At 44.0% G+C, this 24,763-nt stretch overlaps 1 protein-coding gene across 6 annotated transcripts in view; it reads right to left on the bottom strand.

Annotated features, from left to right (window-relative positions):
* Stard9 (StAR related lipid transfer domain containing 9) overlaps window positions 1–24,763 on the bottom strand; it is a 98,428-nt gene that overhangs the window by 31,148 nt on the left and 42,517 nt on the right. For 3 of the 6 annotated variants that reach the window (XM_042276019.2, XM_042276021.2, XM_042276023.2), the window contains exons 8-16: window positions 20,374–20,443; window positions 17,532–17,604; window positions 15,404–15,471; window positions 13,607–13,704; window positions 13,038–13,247; window positions 12,749–12,846; window positions 11,633–11,710; window positions 10,949–11,020; window positions 3,815–3,994 (exon numbers count right to left, since the gene is read on the bottom strand). In XM_042276019.2, coding sequence (XP_042131953.2) covers window positions 3,815–3,994; window positions 10,949–11,020; window positions 11,633–11,710; window positions 12,749–12,846; window positions 13,038–13,247; window positions 13,607–13,704; window positions 15,404–15,471; window positions 17,532–17,604; window positions 20,374–20,443 — 947 coding nt within the window. Of the gene's footprint in view, window positions 1–3,814; window positions 3,995–10,948; window positions 11,021–11,632; window positions 11,711–12,748; window positions 12,847–13,037; window positions 13,248–13,606; window positions 13,705–15,403; window positions 15,472–17,531; window positions 17,605–20,373; window positions 20,444–24,763 lie in introns of those variants that run through there. The other 3 variants (XM_076570455.1, XM_042276026.2, XM_042276027.2) reach the window with 3 other exon arrangements.

Below are 24,763 nucleotides of genomic sequence, written 5' to 3'. Positions count from 1 at the left end.
AATGCTGGTATTACTGTATCTTTCTTACCATCCCCCTTTGGTTTTCCAAGACAAGGTTTCTCTTGTGTAGCCCTGGCTGTCCTGGAACTCACTCTGTGGACCAGGCTGGCCTCAAACTCATAGAGAGCCACCTGCCTCTATCTCCTGAGTGCTGGGATTAAAGGTGTGTGTTACCACTGCCCAGCTTACTATATACTTACAGGCCAGAAATCTGAAGCTCATAGGGAGTAAATTGTCTACAACACCCATTTGCTAAGTAGGAAAGCTGTGGCTACAATTCCGGTCTCTGAATGCCCAGCCCATGTTTTTTCAGCTTCACCATAACCCCTCCCCATGGGAGTGACTAAAATCACCACTAGGTCACACTTTCAGCAGCAAGAACAAGGAGATCTTGTAAGTTTCCCAAAACAGCATGTGAGAGGAATCCTGGGAGCAATGAAGCTCTGATTTGCCCTTTGCCCTCTACCTCCCCTCCCTGAATGCAAGTCAACGGTTGCCAACCTCTACCAACACTGCCAAGGGAGGAGTATGATGGCTGATCTTGATTAGCGACTTGACTACATCTGGAAACAATCAAAACCCGGGCAGGGTTTTAGGATCCAATCAAGGAAATCCTTCTTTGAGATGAGAAGACCCACCCTGTGGTGGTTTGGATGAGAATGGTCCTCACATTATTATGTTATGAACGCTGGGTCCCCAGTTAGTGGAACTGTTAGGGAAGGATTAAGAAGTATGGCCTTGTCAGAGGAGGTATGTCACTGGGTTCTGAGGTTTCAAAAACCCACACCAGGCCCAGTCTTTCTCTCTCTCAGCTCTGCAGTCTTTAGGTCAGATGTGAACTCTCAGCTCTACCCCAGTGCCCTGCCTGCCTCCCTGCCACCATGCTCCCTGCCATGATGGCTGTGGGTTAACCCTTTGAAACTGTAAGGAAGACCCCAATTAAATGTCTTCTTTTTATAAGTTGCCTTGGTGATGGTGTCTTTTCAGAGCAATATGATAGTAATGAAAACACACTCTAAATCTAGGCCACACCTTCTGGTGTCAGCACAAAGAAAGAGACATGGAAAAAAGCTCTTTGGTTTTTTGCTAGATTGTCCTCACTCTTGCTGGCAAGTTCATCTGCTCTGCTGGTAAGGCACTCCTTCACTACTACAATCTACTTCTTCAGGATTCCAATGGAGACTTAAGACCAGATGAGTCTTTGTAGACTGAACAACTACTGGATTCTTGGCTTTTCTGTTGGGAGACTGTCACTGTTGGACTAGCTGGACCATTACCTGTAAGCCACTCTAATAAATGCCCACTCCACACACCCATTTTTATCAGTTCTATTTCTCTAAAGAACCCTGACTAATACAAATAGGTTATAACTCTTCATTTTAGTTCAGGGACTTGATGTTGGAGTACATTCCTCCTAAAAGGATAAAGGCCACAGAATATCATGAAACTATGGCAAAAAGGTGACGCTCTCTCAGATAGCAAGCACTTAGGTGGCTGAGTGTGTGTGTGTGTGTGTGTGTGTGTGTGTGTGTGTGTGTGTGTGTGCTGCTCTTCTGCCTCTTTCTACAGGCAGTTAGTGACACAGAGGTAATTAGAAGGTATTACAAAGTATCAGCCATCTCTGCTCTATTCACTCTTCCTGTCCCACCAAGGAGTTTGCCAAGGTGGCCCACGAGAAAACTGTTTCTGGTGTATTACCAAAGGACCAGTTTCAGGTCTATGACCAAGTGAGCAACTACATAAAAATGCAAAGAATCTTGGGCCACTACTATTATATACTTATTTAAGCCACAATCAAAACAAACCATAAAAATAATATGGGGAGGGCTGGAAAGATGGCTCAGAGGTTAAGAACCCTGGCTGCTCTTCCAGAGGTCCTGAGTTCAATTCCCAGCAACCACATGGTGGCTCACAACCATCTGTAATGGGATCTGGCGCCCTCTTCTGGCGTTCAGACATAACACTGTATACATAATAAATAAATAAATCCTTAAAAAAAATAATATGGGGATGAGGCTGGAGAGATGGCTCATCGATTAAGAGCACTGGTTGCTGTTTTTCCAGAGGACCTGGGTTCAATTCTCAGCACCCACGTGGTGGCTCACAACTGTCTGTTACTCCTGTACCAGGTGATCCAATGTCCCCACATTGGCCTCTGTGAGCACCAGGCATACACATGATACACAGACATACATGCAGGAAAAACATCCACAAAAGAAAAAACACAAAACAAGAACAAGATAGACTATGGGTCCACAAAGTGCAGAAATGACAGAGCTAGAAATTAACTAAAATGCCGCTTCACCGGTCCACTGATGCACCAAGGAGCAGGGAGACTCTGAATTCACTGACTAAATGAGAATTAACAGCCCTAGGTTCAGAGGGAGTCACCACTGCCTCCAGGCCTAAGGTTCTAATGTAACCATGGCTCTTAACCCTCTGCTGCCACCCCACGCTTTCCCACCTAACATCTTATTTAATCTCCTCCAGATTCCATCAGTGATTCAGAAAAGTTCCACTCAAATGGTGATGTTTTAACAGATCTGGTCTCCCCTGATCCCTGATCTCTCCCTACAGTTCTGAATGATGGAAAGAGCTAAATAGTTTCTGGTACTTAGATATGTTAAGGTAAAAGTAGGCAAGCACTTCTGCCTGAAGCCTTTCACTGAGACATTACCATGTATGCAAAATGCAAAGCATACCAGAAAAAACAGGTTATTTGAGCTTTCCACTTGAGATGCTCAAAGGGCTTGTCCCAAGAACACGGAGGAGCTTGGCTAACATCTCTCCTAAGGTCCCACAGACGAGGACTTGGTTTCTCCAGAGATGGCAGCAGCAGCACATAGCCTCTACTTTTATTTGTTCTTTTAAAATGTCTTCTGTAGACATTTATAAGAACAAAATCGGATCTTCAGTGAGCACAGGGATGATGGCCAATGAAATGTGTTCTGCCATCTACAGGCTTGTCTTCCAACAGGAAATCATTTCTGAAGGGGACAGGCAGGTTGTCAACTCTTCAAACTACTCATTTAGAAATGATGGCCAGGGCTCTTATTTGGAGAGTCTACACTTTTATTTGACTTTTTTCTAGATGTTTATCATCATCCCTTACCATCAGTTTCTTAGCCCCTCCCCCATATGTTCAGCTTCCTCTATCTTTCTCCCTCTTCTTCTCTAGGAAGTTCTGTGATGGAGATGGGGGAGGGTGAAGGGGAGGCATTTATTTTTGTTGATACACAGGGGGAATTAAAGAAAGAGTGAGAAGAAAGCTTTCTAGTCTCTTGAATTCACCCATGTTTTAGCAGCCTGTATTTGTAGTCTAGAAGTTCTGACAGGATCTTCTTCAGAAACAAACTGGCCTCAAACTCCTGAGCTCCAAGGAGCCTCCTGCGTCACCTTCCTGAGCAGCGGGGACTGCAGGCATGCGGCCCTCTTCCCAGCTTTCTGATATATTTGTGAGGTTAGGATTGTGCTCTCCTGACTGCATGCTTCAGGAAGTCGGAAAAGCAATGTAAGAGGTTCCATCCTCACCTTAACAGGAAGAAACTAAGGCCCAGAAACAAGAAGCGAGTTACAAAAAGCATCAGTAACAGTTGAAAACAAATAATCATTTTGATTTCCAGCTTCCTACAGCCATTTACACAAAACCCAAACAAACTCCACCTTGTGCTGGATCAGATTCCCGAGCACAAAGCCCAAGGCAGCTCTGAGACTTTGGCCTGGATCCCTAAGAACATGGCTTTGACCTCAGTTTTCCTTCCTTCACTTCTGGGGCCAGCACTCGGGAAGGAAGGAGATGCACCAGCCTCCTCACCTTGAGGTGATAAAGCACAACACCTGTGCTGAGCACATCATCTTCCAAAGCCATCAGGTGTGGCAGGCTGGAGTCGATGACCACCCCAGGCCTCCTCCTGTGGATGTCCACACAGTAATGCTCCATGAGTGACTGCCAGTCATTCCACTTCAGAGTCCAGTCTCGAGTCAGCTGGTCTATCTGGAGGGGACAAGAGATGACAGACTCCCCGTGTGGGGACAGACTGACGTTCACTCTCAGTGCTGTCCCAGGACTTTACTGCCTCACGATCCCTGCTGCTCCTATTCAGAACCTCAGAGAGCCCCGCGCCTTCTCATCTCTGAGTGCTTCATGGGTTTCAAGTTTCAATAAGCAAGTATTACTTTCATAAGCAGAAGCTTCTTCAATAAATGCTTAAATTTTTCTCCAATAAGCATACACTGTTCTTTTAACTAGAAAAAAATGGATATGTCATGTTTGGATGTGAAATGCCTCACAGGCTCCTGTGTCAAAGACTTGGTCCCAAGCTGGTGGCATTGTTTGGGGAGGTGATGGAAACTTAGTAGGTGGGGCCTAATTGGAGGAAGTAGGACACAGGAAGTATGCCTTGGAAAGATGTACCATGTCCCTGGCTCCTTTCTGTCTCCCTTCTCATGTCCCAACTGCCATGAAGTAACTATCTTTGTTCCATTATGTTCCCTTCCCTGGAATGATCTGCCTTACCACAGGCCTGCCAATGGGCCAGCAACTAGGGATCATGGAAACCTACAATCTGTGAAAACTCAAAGCCTGTCTGTGATGGTAAGTGTGTACTTCCTCCACCTCCATTTTCAGTCATGTGTTGTGTGTGTGAGAGAGAGAGAGAGACCACATGCAAAGAGGTCACTGGGTAATGCCGTTCTACCTGGCTTTTTACATGGGTTCTGTGGACCTGAACTCTGGTCCACCTTTGTACAGCAAGCGTTCTTTTTTTTTTTTTTTTTTTTTTTTTTTGGTTTTTTGAGACAGGATTTCTCTGTGTAGTTTTGCGCCTTTCCTGGGACTCACTTGGTAGCTCAGGCTGGCCTCGAACTCACAGAGATCCGCCTGGCTCTGCCTCCTGAGTGCTGGGATTAGAGGCGTGCACCACCACCTCCCGGCTTCAGCAAGCGTTCTTACTCACTGAGTCATCTCCTCAGCCCCAAAGTAACCTTTCCTCCTCTCTCAGGTAGCTCTAACTCACAGCAACAGAAACCTAACACAAAATGTTATTTCAATTAATTGATACCGCTTAGCATCTACACTTATAATTACCCTTTCTGCATCTTTTTTCTTTTTGTTTTCTTTTATTTTTTTAAGACAGGGTTTCTCTGTGTAGCCCTGGCTGTCCTGGAACTCGATCTGTAGACCAGGCTGGTCTCAAACTCAGAGATCGGCCTGCCTCTGCCTCCTGAGTGTTGGGATTAAAGGTGCGTGCCACCACCCAGCTCTGCATCTTATTTTTATGTGCTCTGTTTTGTAGGGTTCCTCTTATGACCTAACATTTCTTCCCACACATACAACACCTTCAGTTACATCAAGTCTGCGCCTGGTTCAAAGGTAAGCAAAGCACTGCGAGGATCCTCCCAGACTCATGGAACTTGTCTGAAGACACGTGAGAATAAAAGAGCAGCGCCGGGCGGTGGTGGTGCACGCCTTTAATCCCAGCACTCGGGAGGCAGAGCCAGGCGGATCTCTGTGAATTCAAGTCCAGCCTGGGCTACCGAGTGAGTTCCAGGAAAGGTGCAAAGCTACACAGAGAAACCCTGTCTCGAAAAACCAAAAAAATTAAAAATAAAAGAGCAGCAATCAATTACCAAATACCGGATGGTTATGAAATGCTAGGAACACAGGGTTTCTTTCTTTCTTGACATTTAAAAGTTTTGTTGAGCTTTTCTCCAAAAATTGTGTTGATGCATACAAATGCCTAATTATGGAGTACCGTGCGTGTGCGCGTGTGCATGTTTTCTCATTCCATGCAGAATCAGTTAACATCTGTCGGTGGTGAGAACAAGTCCTTTCCTCTAATTTATGACGTCTCCAAGCTCATCTGGGTTACTTGCTTCTTTTCCTTTTCACATAATACAATGTTTCTGCCTATATTCCGTCTCATTTACCCTTTCCTGTCCCTCTCCCACACTTGTGGGTCCCCTCAGAGTTTTAAAAGTAAATACATCAAATACATTAGAGGCCTTAGGTTAAGGACTGAGGGACATGAGGGAACTGTGTTAAATTCAAGGTCTTTGTTCCTTTTTGGTAGAAACTGCAATGTATGCAGAAGACTTAACCTGGGAATAGAACCGAGAACACTCGGAAAAATAACTGAATTTAGGAAAGTAATTTTCTCATAAAGGAAATACTTAGGAAAATATGCAAAATTTAGATACGAATATTTAAAATACTCTAGCAAAATTATTTAAATATTATTGAGTTGTGTTTTTAAGACCAGTGAAACTATAAGGGGCTGGTTTGGACTGGGCTTCTGGCATTGGCATGTGGCCAGTTACATGGGCTGGCACACTCTCAAGAAGCCTCTGATGAGCATAACTCCCTCCACACCCCAGTTCTGGGCAGCCCCCACCCCTCACATCCACACTTTCTAGGTCATATAGCAGCAGAGACATATTCAAGTCCAGCTCGGCTGGCCTAGGGAATATGAAAGGGCTAATGAACTTGGAATCATTTTTACCCTTTACTTCATCTCTTATTATAAATATAACAGAGATATTATCTTCTGAGCCAGACATATCACTAGGCAAAAACATGATCAACTTCTAGATGTGTATGTAGTGTTCAAGTTGAGTTAGGGAACAAAATGTTCTTACGGCCAGAATGTTTTAGTAGTACATAAAGATGATACAACAGAATGTTGTGAGAAATTTATATACTATGTGAGATGCATTGCTATGATTGGTGTGATAAAAAGCTGAATGGCCAATAGCTAGGCAGGAAAGTATTGGCACGACTTCTAGACAGAGAGAGAACTCTGGGAAAAAGAAAGGTGGAGTCAACAGCCAGACATGGTGGAAGCAGGATGAGCAATACAAAGATGAGTCTCATGGAAGAACATAAATTTAAAAAATTAATTTTTTTAAAAATGGATTATTTAAGTTATAAGAGCTAGTTAGGAACAAGCCTAAGCTAAGGCAAAGCTTTTATGACATAATGAGTCTCTATGTTGTTATTTGGGACTGACGGCAGAATGAAAGTCTGACCATATATGGTGCCCAATGCGAGGCCTTGAATATCCAAACACGGGGCCTGCGAAAGCTAAGGAAAGTTCTGGACAAGGAGCCAGACGGGCCAGTGCTCAGCATACAGAGGCATGGCTACCAGCTGCTGCCTGCGAGCTTGAGCCAGTCGCCAACACAGCCGTGCAGTGGATGGACCAGCCTTTAAGGCTTGGCTCACGTGGTCAGGGAAGGCTTCAGGCACACAGCAAAGCAAGGTCCAGATAGAAAAAAACCTCTAAAACCGTACAGCATGCTCAAAAACGTGCTTAGATGCTAAAGAAAAATAAATAAATATAGTCATAAAAAGTTTTAAAATAATAGAGAGTAAAGTAATATAAAAAAAAATAAAATAAGCTACGTAAGGATGAAAAATACATAGAGCACCTGGATCCTGTATGTTACTTTGCTGATTTTGAATTTTTGAATCCCGATGAGTGAATGGCAGCTGCTGAGAGAGACATTGGATTGTCGAAGGGATTGCTGAATTAAACCAGCCTTCGGGCTGTCTTGGCTTCAAAGTGGGAGTCGGGCAATGTGTTGTATTGGGGGAGAGGTTGTGCTTTTGTTTCCATAGGAAACGAAAAGCCATGGATTCCTTCAAAGTTAACAGAAATCAGATTTGACCAGGGTAGACCTCCTGAGGATCTTGGCTGCAGATGGGAGGGAGGAAGTCAGGGAAAACTACAGGACAGGTGATATGTGTGTGCTGATCCCTCTGCATGGGAACAGCTCTAAGACTGGATGAGACATGATAAATCTTGTTGGTTAGAGTCCTCATGACTTACTATATTACAATTTGGACATGCAGTCCAAACAGACTTATAAAGTTGATAGATGCCTTTTAGCTACTTAAAATTAGAACAAAAAAAAAATCATCTTTAGCTGACTTGTACATACAGCATATTCCAAACTTGTGTTAATGCAGATATATATGTTGCCTTTAAGAGTCTGTGTGTTTTCTGGAAGAAAAAAAAAAGGACCAGACACCAATAAAGACAAGTAGCCCAGATGATCCAGCCTCTCAGAATGCCTCTGTTGCAGTTTCCTCAAAATTCTACAACCAGAACAACTTCAAAGCTGCTAGCTGAGATGGTCCAGCCTCACAGACTGCTCCAGCCAGGACTTCAGATAAGCTCTACACTTTCTCATCCCACAGAGACTGAACAAAAAATACAGCTAGCTCTCCCAGGACTTAACCATTATCCCAATTTTCTCAGGGTCCCCTAGAAATGCCATCACCCCCAGACAACAGGAAGCAGTCTAGAAAACATGACAGCCACATCCCCAAGATGTAGAGTAGGTGGGTTTTGGTCATTCAATAGGTTATGGATATTGTCATTGTTCAGGGGGTGGATAACAAGTTATTATTGGTCATGGTCAGGTAGGAAACTAAACAAAGGAGGTTAGATTTAGGGACTTTTTCCTAAAAAGATAAAAAAGTAGAGATATAGAAATGATAGGATAAAAGGGTAGATTATTAAATCTACTTTTAAACTAAAACAGCAACTACTAGTCTCAAATATTTACATTTATGTGGATTTTTGTATATTGATACAAATTTAAGGTTATTTTTATAATACTGTATATATGTTTCTACTCTTAAGATATTTTGTATGTAGATACAAATTTAAGGTCATTTTTGCTATACTGTATTTATGTTTCTATTCTTGTTTAAGGTATTATACCTATGCAGCTCATTTAAAAATCTAATGTAAAATTCTAGTCCTTAGGCTATTATTACAAACTGTTTAGAGTAATTAAAAAATGTACATTAGTAGTTAGTCATCTATAACAATCAAACTTGTAGTCATATAGGTATGTTTTCAAGGTCAAACAGATATATTTTATATATGTGTGTGTATATATATGTATATGTATGTATGTGTATATATATATATATTAGATAGGTAGTCTTCAAACACTTCAGAGACCTACAAAATACGGCATTTAAGATATTTTAATAATATAAGGCTTTTCAAGACAGTGAAACACGTCAGTTCATGGCAGAACCAATTTATTTCAAAAAAGATGATAGGCATCAAAGAATTTCCATATGGAGTTTGCTTTCCATGTGGCAAAGCTAGCCATCTGGGAAAGAAACTGACCTTGCCTCAACTGCTGACAGTATGCTGTACAAATTGGACAAGCAGTACATAAAAGAAGGAGACTGTTGAACTTTGCCAAGACAAGGTAGGACAGTCCTTCAAAATTTCCTGCTTCACACACACACACACACACACACACACACACACACACACACACACACACATCTGTCAGACATTCCAGACCTGTAGGCTGAAGATGGAATGCCCCAGCATTACACCCAGCATTACAGAGGAACCTTAGGTGACTGTTCAGGCAGCCAGATGTTCCTGTCATTTCTATAGTTTTGGAAGTTGTTTGCTGTACATTTCCTGTTTACTCAGGTAATATTATATCCTTCTTGGATCTTTGATGGGATTGAAGACTAGACAGTTATACCATTTTTTTGGTTATCAATTTTTAAAAAATGGTATAAAGCTTATAAGGTTGAGACACATTAAAAACCTAAGTTGTTTATCTAAAAAAATGTTTTTAGGTCTAAAAAAATATTTTTAGGATGGTAATACAAGTTATAATAGAAAGTGGTTTATCATCAAGATAGGATAAATAAAAGAATAATTTCTCTGAATATGCAAAATACAAATAGACTGGACATTGTGAATGTAATTCTTTGTTTTTTGAGACAAGGTTTCTCTGTGTAGCTTTGAGCCTTTTCTGGATTTTGCTCTGCAGACCAGGCTGGCCTTGAACTCACAAAGAATCGCCTGCCTCTGTGAATGTAATTCTTGCCTGATAATTGTTCTTATTGTATGTAGTTTTACTATGTTAAGAGTTAAAACCTTTCCTTTTTATTTAGACAAAGACAGGGAAGTGTTGTGGGATATTTGTACATTGTGTGAAGATGCATTGCTGTGACTAGTGTAATAAAAAGCCTGACCACAACAGAATGTGGGGATATGAGAAATTTTTTTTTTTTTTTCAGAGCTGATGACCGAACCCAGGGCCTTGTGCTTGCTAGGCAAGTGCTCTACCACTGAGCTAAATCCCCAACCCCAATGAGAGATTTGATGATAGGATCTAAATCCACGACCAATAAAACCCCACAAAAAACCAAAGGCTTGCATTTTTCCTTTTAGATGTCTGTGGGAATCATATAATTCTGCTTCTCCAAGTGTCTTGTCTCCACCCTCCCTCAGTGGGTCTTTCTTACGTTCTGGTTGTTACCAGTCTGGTTCAGGAGGTTAACCCCACTTCCACCACACTCATCCCTTCTGAGCCGGCTTTCATCTTCTGTTCACCACTCTCCATGATGAACACATCTTCTCCACTGTTGCTGCCCCACGCCACCACCACCCCCGTTCTATGGCGTTGCTTAGGCTGGTTCTCCCTCTAACAACTCTATCAGTCTTTCAAAGTCTGGTTCAAAGCCAGTTCTCTGCCTTCCAGCAGATGAGAGCTGCTCCAAAAATCACAGGCTATGATGATTTCTTTCTTATCAGAGCCCTCATGAAGCACACCAACCTCTGTGTATCCAAGTGATCTGTGGCTACCTGAGGCAGGGACTCCTGTATCCCTTGAAGCTTCACAGTGAGTGCTCAATCTGTGAATACATGCTAGTCACCTGACTAGAAAATTTACTTGATTTACTGACTAGAAAATAAATACAAAGGAAGCCATTAACCATCACCTAAGGCAAACACCTTCCCTACTCAGGGCTCAATGGAAAGAAAAATGATTTCTGACCTAGACAGGTCCTCTGTGCCCCACCAAGGACAGTACACCTAGTTGAAGAATAACGGATGGAGAGATCCAGCCTTCTAGGATACTGGCAAGTTCAACTGGGTCCACGCAACACACCTACCTTCAAATCATTCTGGAGGATTAGCTCCTTCAGGCTTTCATCCAGTTCATCACTTAATGAGCTGAAGTTCCTCTGCACAGAGAGGGGAGGGGGAAATGAGTTCTGATGTTTTCGTGGTTAATAAGTTCCATCATTACACTTCAGAAGGGTAGAGTATAGATTAAAGACTTCACCACCAAAATCAGAAATACGTCAGGAGCATTTGGTATTTGGGCTCATATGAGTACAAAGGAGGAGAACTGAAACCAAGTTTTCTTTAGGACCCAATTCCCCATATCTTTCTCCACAGAGAGTAAGGGCCAATAAGGCAAATGTTCTCTAGACAAGAGATGATACAAGCGGAGAGCATCCAGCTCATCTGAAGCTCCACAGAAAAATCAGGGAAATCCTTCTGCCTTTGCTCCATCACTGTCAACTGAAAACATGAGGCACAGGGCCATCCAGGTGGCTCAGCAGGTAGAAGAAGCACTTGCTCTGCAAGCCCAATAACCTGAGTAATATCCCAGAGCCCAAGGTGGCAGGAAAGAACCAACTCCAGAAAGTTGTCCTCTGACCTCTACATGCATGTATGCACAAACACACTGAGAATATAAAGCTTGAAAACAGGAGTATGGCAAGCCCAAAGTGTTCAAGGGACAAGACCATCCATCCTTGGAATATGGAAGAGTACTGGCTGCCACATACCAGTTCAAAGCTCAGCAGCATGGCTTTCAGCCTATCAATCTCCTCCCTGAGTTCCCGGATGAGCTTCACATTCGCATCCTGAAACAAAGAGAACTCCGTCACCACTGGCTCATATCAGGTCCCAAACTGCTATGAAATCATCAAATAGAAGCTTCCAAAAGACCTTTCTTAGAGTGGCAATCATACACTAGGGATCTTGAGAGGAATGGCCTTAAAGGAACACCTGAAGGAAATTATTCATAAAATTATTTGCTGAGAACAGTAGAGAGATCAGAGAAATGCAGAGACTCCATTGGGAGAAAGGAGAATCATTTGCAGAAGGCAAGTCTGGATGACAACTGTGGTCATTAGTGCTTTGTCAGCTTGACACAAGCTAGTCATCTGGGAAACTGGAACCTCAACCGAGAAAATGCCTCTCTGAGACTGGCCTGCAGGCAAGCCTGTGGGATATTTTCTTGGTTAATGATTGATGGGGAGAGTCCAGCTGAATGTAGACAGTGCCACTTCTAGATAGGCGGTCCTAGGCCATATAAAAAAATCAAGGTGAGTGAGCCATGGAGGGCAAGCCAGCAAGCAGAGTTGCTCTAGGTTCCTTCCTCAGCTCCCCGAGATGATGGACTGTAACCTGTACAATGTGGTAACCCTTTGGGGGGGTGTTTGAATAAGATACTTGGTCCCCTCACCCCCGCTGGTGGCTGTTTGGGAAGGATGAGGAGGTCTGGCTTTGCTAGAGGAAAGATGTCACTGTGAGTGGGTTGGGATTTCAACACCATTTCTAGCTAGCGCTCTCTGCCTCCTGCATGAGGTTGAGATGTAAACCCTCAGCTGCTGCTCCAGACACTTGCCATCTGCTACATCTACTCCACCATCATGGACTCGAACCCTCTGGGGCCATAAGGCCCAAATAAACTTTTTCTTCTATAATTGCCTAGGTTATAGTATTTTACCACTGCAACAGAAAAGTGACAAATACACCTTTCTCCCCAAGTTGCTTTTCTTTAACATTTTATCACAACAGAGAAGCTAACTATGACAAAAATAACGAGGAAGAAACAGAGAAAACAATAAGGAGAACTTCAAACTATGTTAGACCAGGACTTCCAATGAGGGCCTTACCTCATTCACCTGTGGCTTGTTGATGATGTTTTTGGCACTGGATGCATATCTCAGGGTACTCATGGTCTCACTGTAGCTGGTGTGTGCAGGGGACACAGCTGAGGCAGAAGGATAAAGCTGAGAAATGCACTGGGCCCTTCCATACCAGCTCTTACTCACTTGTCTTGCTGCTAATGCCCTGACTGCATGAGACACACTCTCGAGAGACCGAGGAATGTTAGTGGTCAGTATATTTTCTAGGCACAACACTACCTCCAAACAGAAGCAGATCCCGCCACATCCCACTTACTGGCAACCATGATGGTTCTGGAATTGCCTCCAAGGCTCTCCTTCAGCAGCCACGTCAGCACCGAGTCCCGGTATGGGATGTAAGACTGCCTCCTTACAGGTCCCCCTCCACTGCTGGTCCCAGACGTAGTGCTAGGAACCCCACTGTCACCCCCACTGCTGGCTGCACTACTGAGGCTCTGGCAGCTGCTGAATACTTGGGAGTTCTGGGCTTAATAGAAAAGAAAACAGAAGTAGGGTACAGAGGGAATGATGAAGCAAATACACTAAAACAAAACCATTACCGAACACAAAGTGAGTATCTTACTCCTTTTCTGCACAAGATAGGAGGCTTTAAGTTTGAGTTTATATCAGACTTTGGACTTGGGATACGAGCTGTTTTAACGTGATTCTGTAATGACAGTCACTCATATTCTAAAACCACCAGGTTCCCATGCTCAAACCAAAAAGTAGCCTTATTGAAAAATAGTCTTGTAAGCATCTACCCTACTGTGACAAAATGAAACTAGTGTGAGTTATTCCAAAGTCTCCCTCCCCACTCCAATCGCTCCGAGTCCAGCAGCAAAATACCTAGAGCGGAGATGACAATTCCCAGAGTCACGAGGGACTTGTTGATATTGGCACCTTCAGTAATCCGATCCTTGCAGTAACTGGGATCTGCTCTCTCACTAAAACAGACCAAAGTAAACACTAAAGCAAACAGGACACTGTTCTACAGTGGTTCTGGACCCGCATGTTGTAACAGACCACAGAATCAGCTTCCCTTATGTTACTCTTCCCTGTGTCGTTCTCCTCAACTCCTTTCTTCTTTCTGGATACAAACAGAAGCAGATCCCACGTCCCACTTACTGGCAACCATGATGGTCTGGAGTTGCCTCTGAGGCTCCCCTGAGTCCCGGTATGAGTCGGAAGACTGTAAGACTGCCTCCACACAGGCTGCCCGTGTAAATCTTGCTAGTGACTTTCTGGTGAGGGGACAGCCAGAGCACTTTAGGCCAAGCAATTTGTGTCTACAGTATCGATGGGAGCAGTCACTCATAGGCAAAGACTTGCTTTAAATTCACATTTTGATGGTTTACCGATCTGTGACACTGTCAATTGTCTCAAAATTCCACCCCTCTTTTCTGTTTCATTTTTGTTTTGTTTTAAACAGGGTCTCATTATGTAACACAAACTGTCCTGGAACTCACAGAGACCAGCCTGTCTCTGCCTCCTGGGTGCTGGGATTAAAGCCGTGTAAGCATCATGCCCACCTCAACATCCCTTTCGGAGTAATGGAAAGTAGCAGAAATTCACAAGTCTGACTAGCTGATATGCTTTCAGACAGGACTTAGCTCCCCCGACCCCTCACCCCACTGCCGAGCTGGAACTAAACCCAGGACTCAGGCAAGCACTCTATCACTCAGAGTGCTCAGTGCCTGCCACACCTTCACACTTAGTTCCTAACAGAGTTCTGTTCACTACTGATTTGTTTTTTTTCTTTGACATTATCCTCAAATTTTTCTTCTTTCTGGATACATAATTGGCTATAATGTGAATACAGTATGAATAAGTATGAATATTTACTTCTAATAACTCGAAGTACAGTATCTTTTAAAAACTTAAAGTAGTGTAGACAGCTACATAAAACTGATATTAAGTCAACGGAAAAAGTACACTAACTCAGTTTACTTTACAGGACAGTTGTTTTTAATCCTGGCTGCATAATGAGATCAAAGCAGCACCAGCCTTTTCCTCACCCACATAATCCCCTCATTATTCTAATCTGAGATGTGGACGTTAGGAGGTGTTTTTTGTTTTTCAAAAAGACAGGGTTTCTCTGTGCAGCCTTGGCTATCCTGGAACTCGTTCTGTAGACCAGGCTGGCCTTGAACTCAAAGGTCCACCTGCCTCTGCCTTCCAAGTGCTGGGATTAAAGGCATGCGCCACCACCACCTGGAGTGATTGCGGAGTTTTAAAATGTCCCAACAGGCAGTTCAGACTAAGAACCTGGGATGCAGCTGGGCAATGGTGGCCTTTAATCCCAGCACTGGGGAGGCTGAGCCAGGCAGATCTCTGTGAGTTCAAGGCCAGCCTGGTCTACAGAGCAAGATCCAGAAGAGGCACCAAAACTACACAGAAAAACCTGTCTTGAAAAAAACCAAAAAAAAAAAAAAAAAAAAAAAAAAGAACCTGGGAATTTCCCAGTTCCTGACTCTTTGTAACCTTCAAGCTAGCATCAAGAATTCCTTCATTTGTAATCTCAGGATGATTAAAACATTCAAACAAGGCAAAACCCAGGATCACACCTATCCCATGTAAAGTGGGCAAGAAGCAGGCCACTGTCAAGAAAGCAATAATTCTCCTTGGCTTTGAAATCCCAATTACCTGCCTGCTAGGTCCACAAGGTTGATCTTGCTGGCAGTCTCTGAGGGAAGGTTGTTCTGTAGGACTGCCTAAAGACAAAACCATTTAAAGCTGTTATGCAGAATGATTTGCATTCCCTCTTGGATACTGTCCTAACCAAGGTGACATGTTCTAAATCAGATGAGCGCTCACTATCTGATCAGCATCACGTCACTAAAATCACTTATCCACCACCACCAAAACTATCCCCCCCACCCCCCCCCTCCCCACCCCCACCCCCACCCCCCCCTCCACCCCGCTCCCCAGCCTCACCCTCCCAGATGCTGGGATTAAAGTCAAGCACCACCATGCAGTTTATTTTCTTGAAACAGGGTTTCATGTACCCCATGCTGGTCTTGAATCTCTGACCCTATTGCTTGTACCTCCCAAATGCTGAGATTACAAGTATGCACTACTATATTTCATTGTTTTTGTTTTTCTGTTTTAAATTTTTAGATACAGGACCTCATGTAGGCCACGTTGCCCTCGAACTTATTATAGTCCAGGCTGACCTTCAATTCCTGATCTTCTTGCTTGCACCTCCCAAATGCTTCCATGTTTTGATTCAGTAGGACTTGCAGTCTCTGCTGATGGACCTATGCATCATCAGGGACATGCACTACCAGTTCAGGATACGTCAGCGTTCACTAGGCACAGAGCCGTGTGTGCTTCCTCTATACATATGTGCAGGCCTGTCAAATCAGACTGTGCGGGTGGCTTTGATCCAATTAGTCTTTTTGTTTTGTTTGCTTGCTTGTTTGTTTGTTTGGGGACAGGCTTTCTCTGTGTAGCCCTGGCTGACCTGGAACTCACTCTGTAGACCAGGCTGGCCTCGAACTCAGATTCGCCAGCCTCTGACTCCCAAGTGCTGGGATTAAAGGTGTGCGCTGCCTGGCCTAATTAGTCTTAAAAAAAAAAAAAGATTTATTTTACTTTTAATGTATGTTTGTGTGTGTGTGTGTGTGTGTGTGTGTGTGTGTGTGTGTGTGTGTGTGTGTGTGATATTCACATGAATGCTAGCACCCAAGGAGGAAGCTGGATGCCCTGAAGTTACACGTGGTTATGAGCCGCCTGATGTGGGTGATGGGAACTGACCTCTGCTCTCTGGGACAGCAGTATACACTTTTAACCACTGAGCCATCCTTCTAGCCCCACAGGTCAAATTAGCCTTTCCTGTATATGTGCACAGCTTCTAATACGCAGTATATCCAAAGATATTATTAAATCTACTATACCTGTATCACCTCCGAGAATTCCCTGTTAAATCCCTAGTCTAGCAGTTCATGACTTACCTGAAAAGGATCCACATCCAAAGCTAATGGAGCCACTGATCTGCTTGTTCCTGGCTCCCCCAAAGTACCCACTTTAACTGGTTGCACAAAATCAAGTGAACCACTCTGAAGGCAGCGAAAGCCATTGCTAATCTTCAAGCCTTGCTTTCTGCAAATGAACTTCCTCACTAGAGCAGCTGGAGATGTAAGTGGGCAACCAAGACAAGAATACCATATATATGCTAGGCAGTGGTGGCATATGCCTTTAATCCCAGCACTCTGGAGGCAGAGGTAGGTGGATCTCTGTGAGTTCGAGGCCAGCCTGGGCTACAGAGTAAGTTCCAGGAAAGGTGCCAAAGCTACATAGAGAAACCCTGTCTTGAAAAACAAAAACAAAAACAAACAAACAAACAAAAAAGAATACCATGTATCTGTGCTATTTTCTTAAATACTGTACATCCTGGGGCACACACTTTTTAATATGCCTAGAGTCTCTCAGAACTCAGAAATAGTTTCGTTCCTCTTTACATTGCCTTTAGAAACTGAACTTGTCAATCTTCTCCACCATATTGGAAGTGGACTTTTTGCTTTTTTCATTGTAATTCTCATTTTCATTTCAACCCTGATTTTCATTTTAGACAGACCCATACTGATCCACTAAGTGTGGACGTATTCTGAACTGTTACAAGCAAAAGATAAGCAGAAGATTGGAGAAGTCATTATACCATTGTACACACTTCATACATGTGAGTATAAAGGCAGGAGGAAGAGAGAGAGACAGGAATACAAGACAGTAATCACAAGGCACGAGAAAGGAATCCGTAAGGAAGACAACCAACCTGTGTGTAGTGGATAGTGAAAATGGCATGGGATCTGCTGCTGGCCTCGTGGACATGGGTGGCTGCTGTGATCCTACGTGGACAAGACAAGACAGTTAGTACAAGGACTATTTCAGCATGGTTAACCCTAAGGGACCCATGAGAACATAAGAAATGTTAAGACTGGGGTTAGGGAGATGGTTTAGAGAGTGAAAGCACCACCACCAAGCCTGGCAACCTGAGTTCAATCCCTAGGGCCACATGGCAGCTCACAACCATCTGTAACCCCAGCTCTAGGACCTGACACCCTCTTCTGGCCTCTGTGGGCACAGCACACACGTAGTACACATACATTCCGGCAAATCAAGAATGTGGTGGTTAGAAAGAAATTGATCCTGAAAGGGAGTAGCACTATTAGAAGGTGTGGCCTTGTTGGAGGAAGTGTGTCACTGAAGAAGTGGGCTTTGAGGTCTTTTTTGCTCAGTGTGATTTTTCACTCAATGTAATTTTCAGTCAACTTCCTGTTGCCTGCAAGATGTAGGACTCTCAGCTACTCCAGCACCATGTCTGCCTGCATGCCACTGTGTTCCCCGTCATGATTATAATGAACTGAACCTCTGAAACTGTAAGGAAGCCACCCTAATTAAATGTTTTCTTTATGAGGGTTGCCATAGTCATGGTGTCTCTTCACAGCAATAAAAACCCTAAGACAAAGCATAAAAATGAGAATACTTGGGTGTTATCAACTCTGGAACAATATCCCAAAGACAGACCCATTTAAAACAAGACAAGTGACTTGTACTGGGAATAGTGACTCGCACCTGAAATCCCAGCACTTGAGAGATGAAAGCATCAGGATTGTTGAATTTGAGGCCAACCTGGACAGACCTTGTATCCTTCAGAAACAAGGCTGGGGAGATGGCCAGTGGGTAAAGTGAGCTTGGATCACCAGCACTGGTGTAAAAAGCTAGGCATGGTGGCACATGTCTGTAACCCAATGCTGGGAGGTAGAGACAGGAAAATCTCAGAGTGCTTGCTAGTCACCAGGTCTAGTCAATCAGTGAGCTCTAGATTTGGTGAGAGACCCTGCCTCAAAACTAGCAGTAGAGAAGGACACCCAACATTTACTTATATATCGAGAGAGCCCAGGGTGGCCCCAAAGCGCATAGCGGAGCATGACTTTGAACTTGTGACCCTCCTACTTCCATCTGAGTGTTGGGATCACAGCCGTGCACCATCCCCTCTGGTTTATACTGTGCTAGGGATCAGACCCAGGGCAAATGCTATGTCAACTGAACTACATCCCCAGTTCCCCCAACTCCTTTTTATTTATTTTTTAGAAAATTTTTAGATTTATTTATTTATTTAATTATTGTCTGAGTATGAATGTTTTGCCCTTATGTATGTATGTGTACCATGTATGTGCCTGGTGCCTAAAAAGGCCAGAAGAGGCTTCAGATGCCCTGGAAATGGAGATACAGACCACTGTGAGCCTTCATGTGGGTGCTAGGAATTAAGCCTGGGTCTTCAAACTCACTACATAGCCTAGGCAGGTCTCAAATTTATAATCCTGCCCCACCCTTGACAACTGCTGGGATCATGTTTTATTTTATTCATTCATTCATTCATTCATTCATTCATTCATTCATTCATTTATTTATTTATTATTTATTTTGAGACAAAGTCTCTCTCTTTTTTCTTTTTCTTCCCTGGAGCTGAGGACCGAACCCAGGGTCTTGTGTTTGCTAGGCAAGTGCTCTACCACTGAGCTAAGCCCCCATTCTCCAAAGTCTATCTGCGTAGTCCCGGAACTTGCTATGTAGACCAGGCTGATCTTGAACTCACAACCCACCTGATATCTAACACTGCACCCAGCTTGAATCCTAACTCTTAATGATTCAGGAGCTCAGCTTATAATGAAGACCAGGCAGAAGTTCTTCTGAGAGAATTTAACGAAATTCTGAGACTAGAATGTTAAATTTAAATGTTTTCCTTTGTTTTCCAGTTAAAGGACCTAGTATTAACAAGATAAATAAAAGACTGCTGGGCAGTGGTGGCGCATGCCTTTAATCCCAGCACTTGGGAGGCAGAGCCAGGTGGATCGCTCTGAGTTTGAGGCCAGCCTGGTCTACAGAGCGAGATCCAGGACAGGCACCAAAACTACACAGAGGAAACCCTGTCTTGAAAAACCAAAAAACAAACAAACAAACAAATTCTAAGACTATAATTTTTTTTCTCCCAGGGAAAAAAGCTTCCCTGTAGGCATTTACTAGTAATATTTTGGATACTCAGAGTAGGTGAGAACATGAAATGTTATCACAATGCACAGTCGCTTCTGGAGCACACAAGTTACTCTTCCTAGTTTCATATTCCTATAACCTCAATGTGGAAAACTAGAAGAAAAACAGTTTTTTTTTTTTTGGTTTTTTTTTTTTTGGTTTTTCGAGACAGGGTTTCTCTGTGTAGCTTTGCGCCCTTCTTGGAGCTCACTTGGTAGCCCAGGCTGGCCTCGAACTCACAGAGATCCGCCTGCCTCTGCCTCCCGAGTGCTGGGATTAAAGGCGTGCGCCACCACTGCCCGGCGAAAAACAGTTTTATGAATCATTTTGTGCTATATTTATCTTTGCCAAGCTGAGAAGATGGTGCTGCCCAATATTTTTCTGTCCGGAACAAACTCTTGGCAGTGAGAAGAGCAGTAACTCTTAGTCATGTTTTTGTTCTGAGGCCTTCTGGATGTGAATGAACTGCAGGGAAGTGTGGAGAAATCACTGCAGAGGTGGCCATGCTCTCCAAAGGACAGGGAACACAGGCTGGCAAAAGGAGGCTGCAAAAACACCAACCCTCCCCCAACAAACCGTTTTACCTGTTTGCTATCCCCTCCTCCAGGAGCCGGAGAACTTGCTGATAGTTGGTAACAACATGCTGAGATAGACCTGTCAAGGTTGTGAGAGGAGAAAAGAAACCAAAGGAAACTTCCGGTAAACGAACCACTTCTTGTAGGATTTTGTTATTCTTTTTATTACATTTACCTCCCCAACCCCCATATGAGTCTGAATGCAGGCCCACCATAGTGCACATGTGGAGTCAGAGGACAATTTACAGGAGTCACTGGGTGGTGGCGGCGGCGGCGGCGGCGGCGGCGGCGGCGGTGGCGGCGGCGGCGGCGCACGCCTTTAACCCCATCACTCTGGAGGCAGAGGCAGACGGATCTCTGTGAGTTCGAGGCCAGCCTGGTCTACAGAGCGAGTTCCATGACAGCCAGGGTTGTTACACAGAGAAACCTTGTCTCGAAAAACCAAAAAACAAAACAAAACAAAGAAAAAAACAATTTCCAGGAGTCACTTCTCTCTCTCCACCATGAGTATCCAAGAATTGAACTCAGGTCATCAGACTTGATGGCAAGAACCTCTAGACCCAATCAGCCATCTCACCAGCTCTAATTTTTTTATTATATTTATTATTCATTCATTCTCTCTCTCTCTCTCTCTCTCTCTCTCTCTCTCTCTCTCTCTCTCTCTCTCTCTCTCTCTCTCTCTCTGTTTTTTGAGACAGGGTTTCAAAAAGCAGCCCTGGCTGTACAACAGCCCTAGCTGTCCTGGAATTTGCTCTGTAGATCCGTTTGTCTTTGCCTCCTAAGTGTGGGATTAAAGGTGTGCACAACCAAGCTTTTATTTATCATCCTTATATCACTTCATAAGCTAGAATGAGAAAACCTGACTGGTAAGATCATTCTTATTAATAAATAAACATGTATTGAAACCTCTCATCAGGTGATGTGACGGGTTCTCGAAATGCCAGCATATTTACACAAAGATTATGGTTTAGAATTCATGTAGTGGCCACGCTAACCACAAAAAACTTCCTCACAGCTTTACTATGGAAGTTATAAGAAATCTCCTCCTTACATATTATCGTTGGCCCTCACAAAATTCCTCACAGGAAGATGATATTTTACCCACACGGTGGCAGACTCAGTTTAGCATTCAAAATATGTCTCGCTCCTGTTCCAGTTTACAACATGAAATTACACTAACAAATGCCACAGGAGTAGGGACAAACAAAAACGCTGAGCAAATTTAAGCAGCAGTCAGGGTGGCTCCGTGGATGAAGCAAGGCTAGAACAGGTCATTACAGAAAGGGAAGGCTTGAGACAGATGGAAAGGATCCTAAAGATGTGAAGAAAATCTTTATGGAAAATCTGTGCTAGAGCCTCCACAGAGACTCGGGGACAAGACAATGCCATGGGTCTACAGCTAAATAAATGTACACACAAAAAACCGACCAAGTAATTTGAATAGTGATTACATTGCAGCAGGGTGGTTGCAATCAATTTTCTTAGCAACTTTCCAGGAATGAAGAGACAAGGGTTGTAGCCCACAACACACCCCAACTGCACCCCTCCTCCAATTTTTGTTTGTTTTATTTTTTGAAACAGGGTCTCACTCTGGCCCAGGCTGCTCTTGAACTCAAGACAATCCTCTTGTCTCAGTCTCCTGGGTGCAGAGATTATAGACATAATGCCTGTTTGGACATTCACTTCTTCTTTTATGATTTATTTATTACGTATATAGTGCTCTGTCTGCATGTACGCCTGCACACCAGAAGAGGGCGCCAGATCTCATTACAGATGGTTGTGAGCCACCATGTGGTTGCAGGGAAATGAACCTGGGTCCTCTGGAAGAGCAGCCAGTGCCCTTAACCTCTGAGCCACCTCTCCAGCCCCTGGACATTCACTTTTTATAGAAAGAAACCCAAAGGATTACAACAGAGGAACAAGTTGAGTTAGAATAAGCCTTTGCAAAGACTGCTGCTAAGCTTTCAACAGTCTCACTCCTTCGACTGGAACTTAACTTCTTAATCCCTCGTGTTCATAGGAACTTAGTACAAAAAAGAGAGATACCAGTTCCTAAGAACAGGCTTTCAAATACTTTCTGGCACAAAACTTATTAGCAAACCAAGCATACATGTGGACCTGGGAATATAAATGAAAGATGCCCAAGAAAGATGGGGGCACTGGAATTACCAGGCAGATTTTAAAGCAACTCTGCTTAACAGACAGCAAAATTCCAGAGGAAATTGGAAAAGAATCTAGTGGAGGCAAGCTGAGGTCTCCTTGCTATTTCTGAAGAGGAGGGAGGGCAGGGAGGACAGAGAGAAAAACAGGAGGAAAAGGAGAGAGGGGGCAGGGAACTGTGAAATGTGGGGTATGTAGCACTGATGTATCCACTTGACAGGATTGCTTTACATGGAAAAGGAAATCAACAGGGGCATTTTTATTACTATCCAGGCTGCTGTGGGGAGAGGGGGAGGATAGAGAATGCTTGGTAGCAGCATCAACGAATGCTACTCACCATCCATTAGCCATGCCTGTTCAGAAGAGCTCTCGTGTGTCTCTCCTTATCAGGATTTAGTTAGCATATGCCTGTGAGGAATGTAACACTTACAGCTTATGAATGTCTTGAAAGTGTGACAGGCCCCCAGACCTTAGCACAACCGACACCATGTTAGAGGCATTCAGGCACCATGTTAGAGGCATTCAGGCACCATTCTGACCTAAGAATTTAGCACTTGCCAAAATGAGAACAAAGGCCTAATCCATCCAAGCCTATAGTTCCAGAAAGTCGCTAAACCTACTCTGCTTGCTTCTGTAGTTCCTCTTCACGCTGAGTGTCTTTGCTGAGGTATGTCAACCCAAGATGTGTGTGGGGTGTGTGTGTGTGTGTGTGTGTGTGTGTGTGTGTGTGTGTGTGTGTGTGCTTAAAAGCTCACCCTGAGAGAGGTTCAGGACTGCACTTGGGTCCTGAACATCTAGTGTAGTCTCCTGCTAGCTGATAAAAACTTTCTATTGGCTTGAACCTGTGTCCAAGTGGTCTTCTCTGGTGGCCACCCCCATAACAAAAGGGCACAATCTTCCTCCTCAAAAGAGCACAACTGAAAACAAAACAAACCCACAACTGATGGGACGGGGAGAGGGGTGGTGGCATACACCTGCAATCCCATCACTTGGGGAGGCAGAGGCAGGCAGATTTCCAAGAGTTCAAGGCCAGCCTGGTCTACAGAATGAGTTCCAGCACAGCCAGGGCTACACAGAGAAACCCTGTCTCAAAAAAAAGAAAAAGAAAAAAGAAAGAAAGAAAGAAAGAAAGAAAGAAAGAAAGAAAGAAAGAAAGAAAGAAAGAAAGAAAGAAAGAAAGAAAGAAAGAAAAGAGAAAAGCATGACTGTCCCTCCTAAACAGCTGGACCCAGACTAATGAAGTGAAAAGGGGATGGTACCTAGTTCCAAATGTCAGTGTTTAGTGTGGAAGCATATGAGACCCTCTCAGGTCCAGCATCTCCCTAGATGCTCTTCATAATCACTACCAATGGAAAACAGTGTCAGGAAGACTGGCTGATCTGGGAAATCAGTCACTGCCCTGTTTGGCTGCTGCCTGCAGACCCAGCCTATTCTCTGCCTCTTTCTCCTCCTTCACGATTACTCACACAGGCCTCTTTGGAATGCCAAGAGGCTTTGGGGGGCTCTAGTTTGCTGTCCTCCCTACAGGACACACTTACCCTCACTCTACTCATCTTCCCAGGACTGGGTACTATGAACCCTTCAGGCTTAGCACCAATTGATACCTGCCAGAAAAACTTCTCTTGACTACACACAGACAGATTCGGTTGCCTACACTTCCATGGGCTTTTCTTTTCTTTCTTTCTTTCTTTCTTTCTTTCTTCCTTTCTTCTTTTTTTCACCCCGGAGTCAGGGTTCCTCTGTGTAGCGCTGGCTGTCTTGGCTGTCCTGGAACTCACTCAATAGACCAAGCTGGCCTCAAACTCAGAGATCTGCCTGCCTCTGCCTCCCGAGTGCTGAGATTGAAGGCGTGCACCGTGACTGCCAGGCTCCAGGCGTCTTTTCAATCACTGCATCTAGCTACTTCTTTATAATACTTAATCACAACGTGTAATTGTGTCTTACAACAGTTCCACCAGATTTGAAGGTTGCCTCTGAAGGTAGGACCATGTCTCGCCAGCTTATCAGCATTCATCCAGTGTCCACAACAGTAGCTAGCACATTGAAAACAATCATTGCACAGGCTGAGTGAGTTATCAAACATTAGGAGGACTTCCTCCTTAAGGGGTTAAGCGGCAGCACTCGTGGCTGGCCGCGGCCCATGGTGGTCGCCGCAGCAGAAGAGAGCGCTGGATGCTGAAGTGGTGGAAGAATCATGAGCCATGGTTACCTTTCTAGAGCTTAATTAGGAGGAAGGGGA

The sequence above is a fragment of the Peromyscus maniculatus genome, chromosome 4 (genome assembly GCF_049852395.1).
Source record: "Peromyscus maniculatus bairdii isolate BWxNUB_F1_BW_parent chromosome 4, HU_Pman_BW_mat_3.1, whole genome shotgun sequence".
In the NCBI taxonomy this organism is placed as follows: domain Eukaryota; kingdom Metazoa; phylum Chordata; class Mammalia; order Rodentia; family Cricetidae; genus Peromyscus; species Peromyscus maniculatus.
This window is presented reverse-complemented; position numbering and strand designations above follow the sequence as displayed.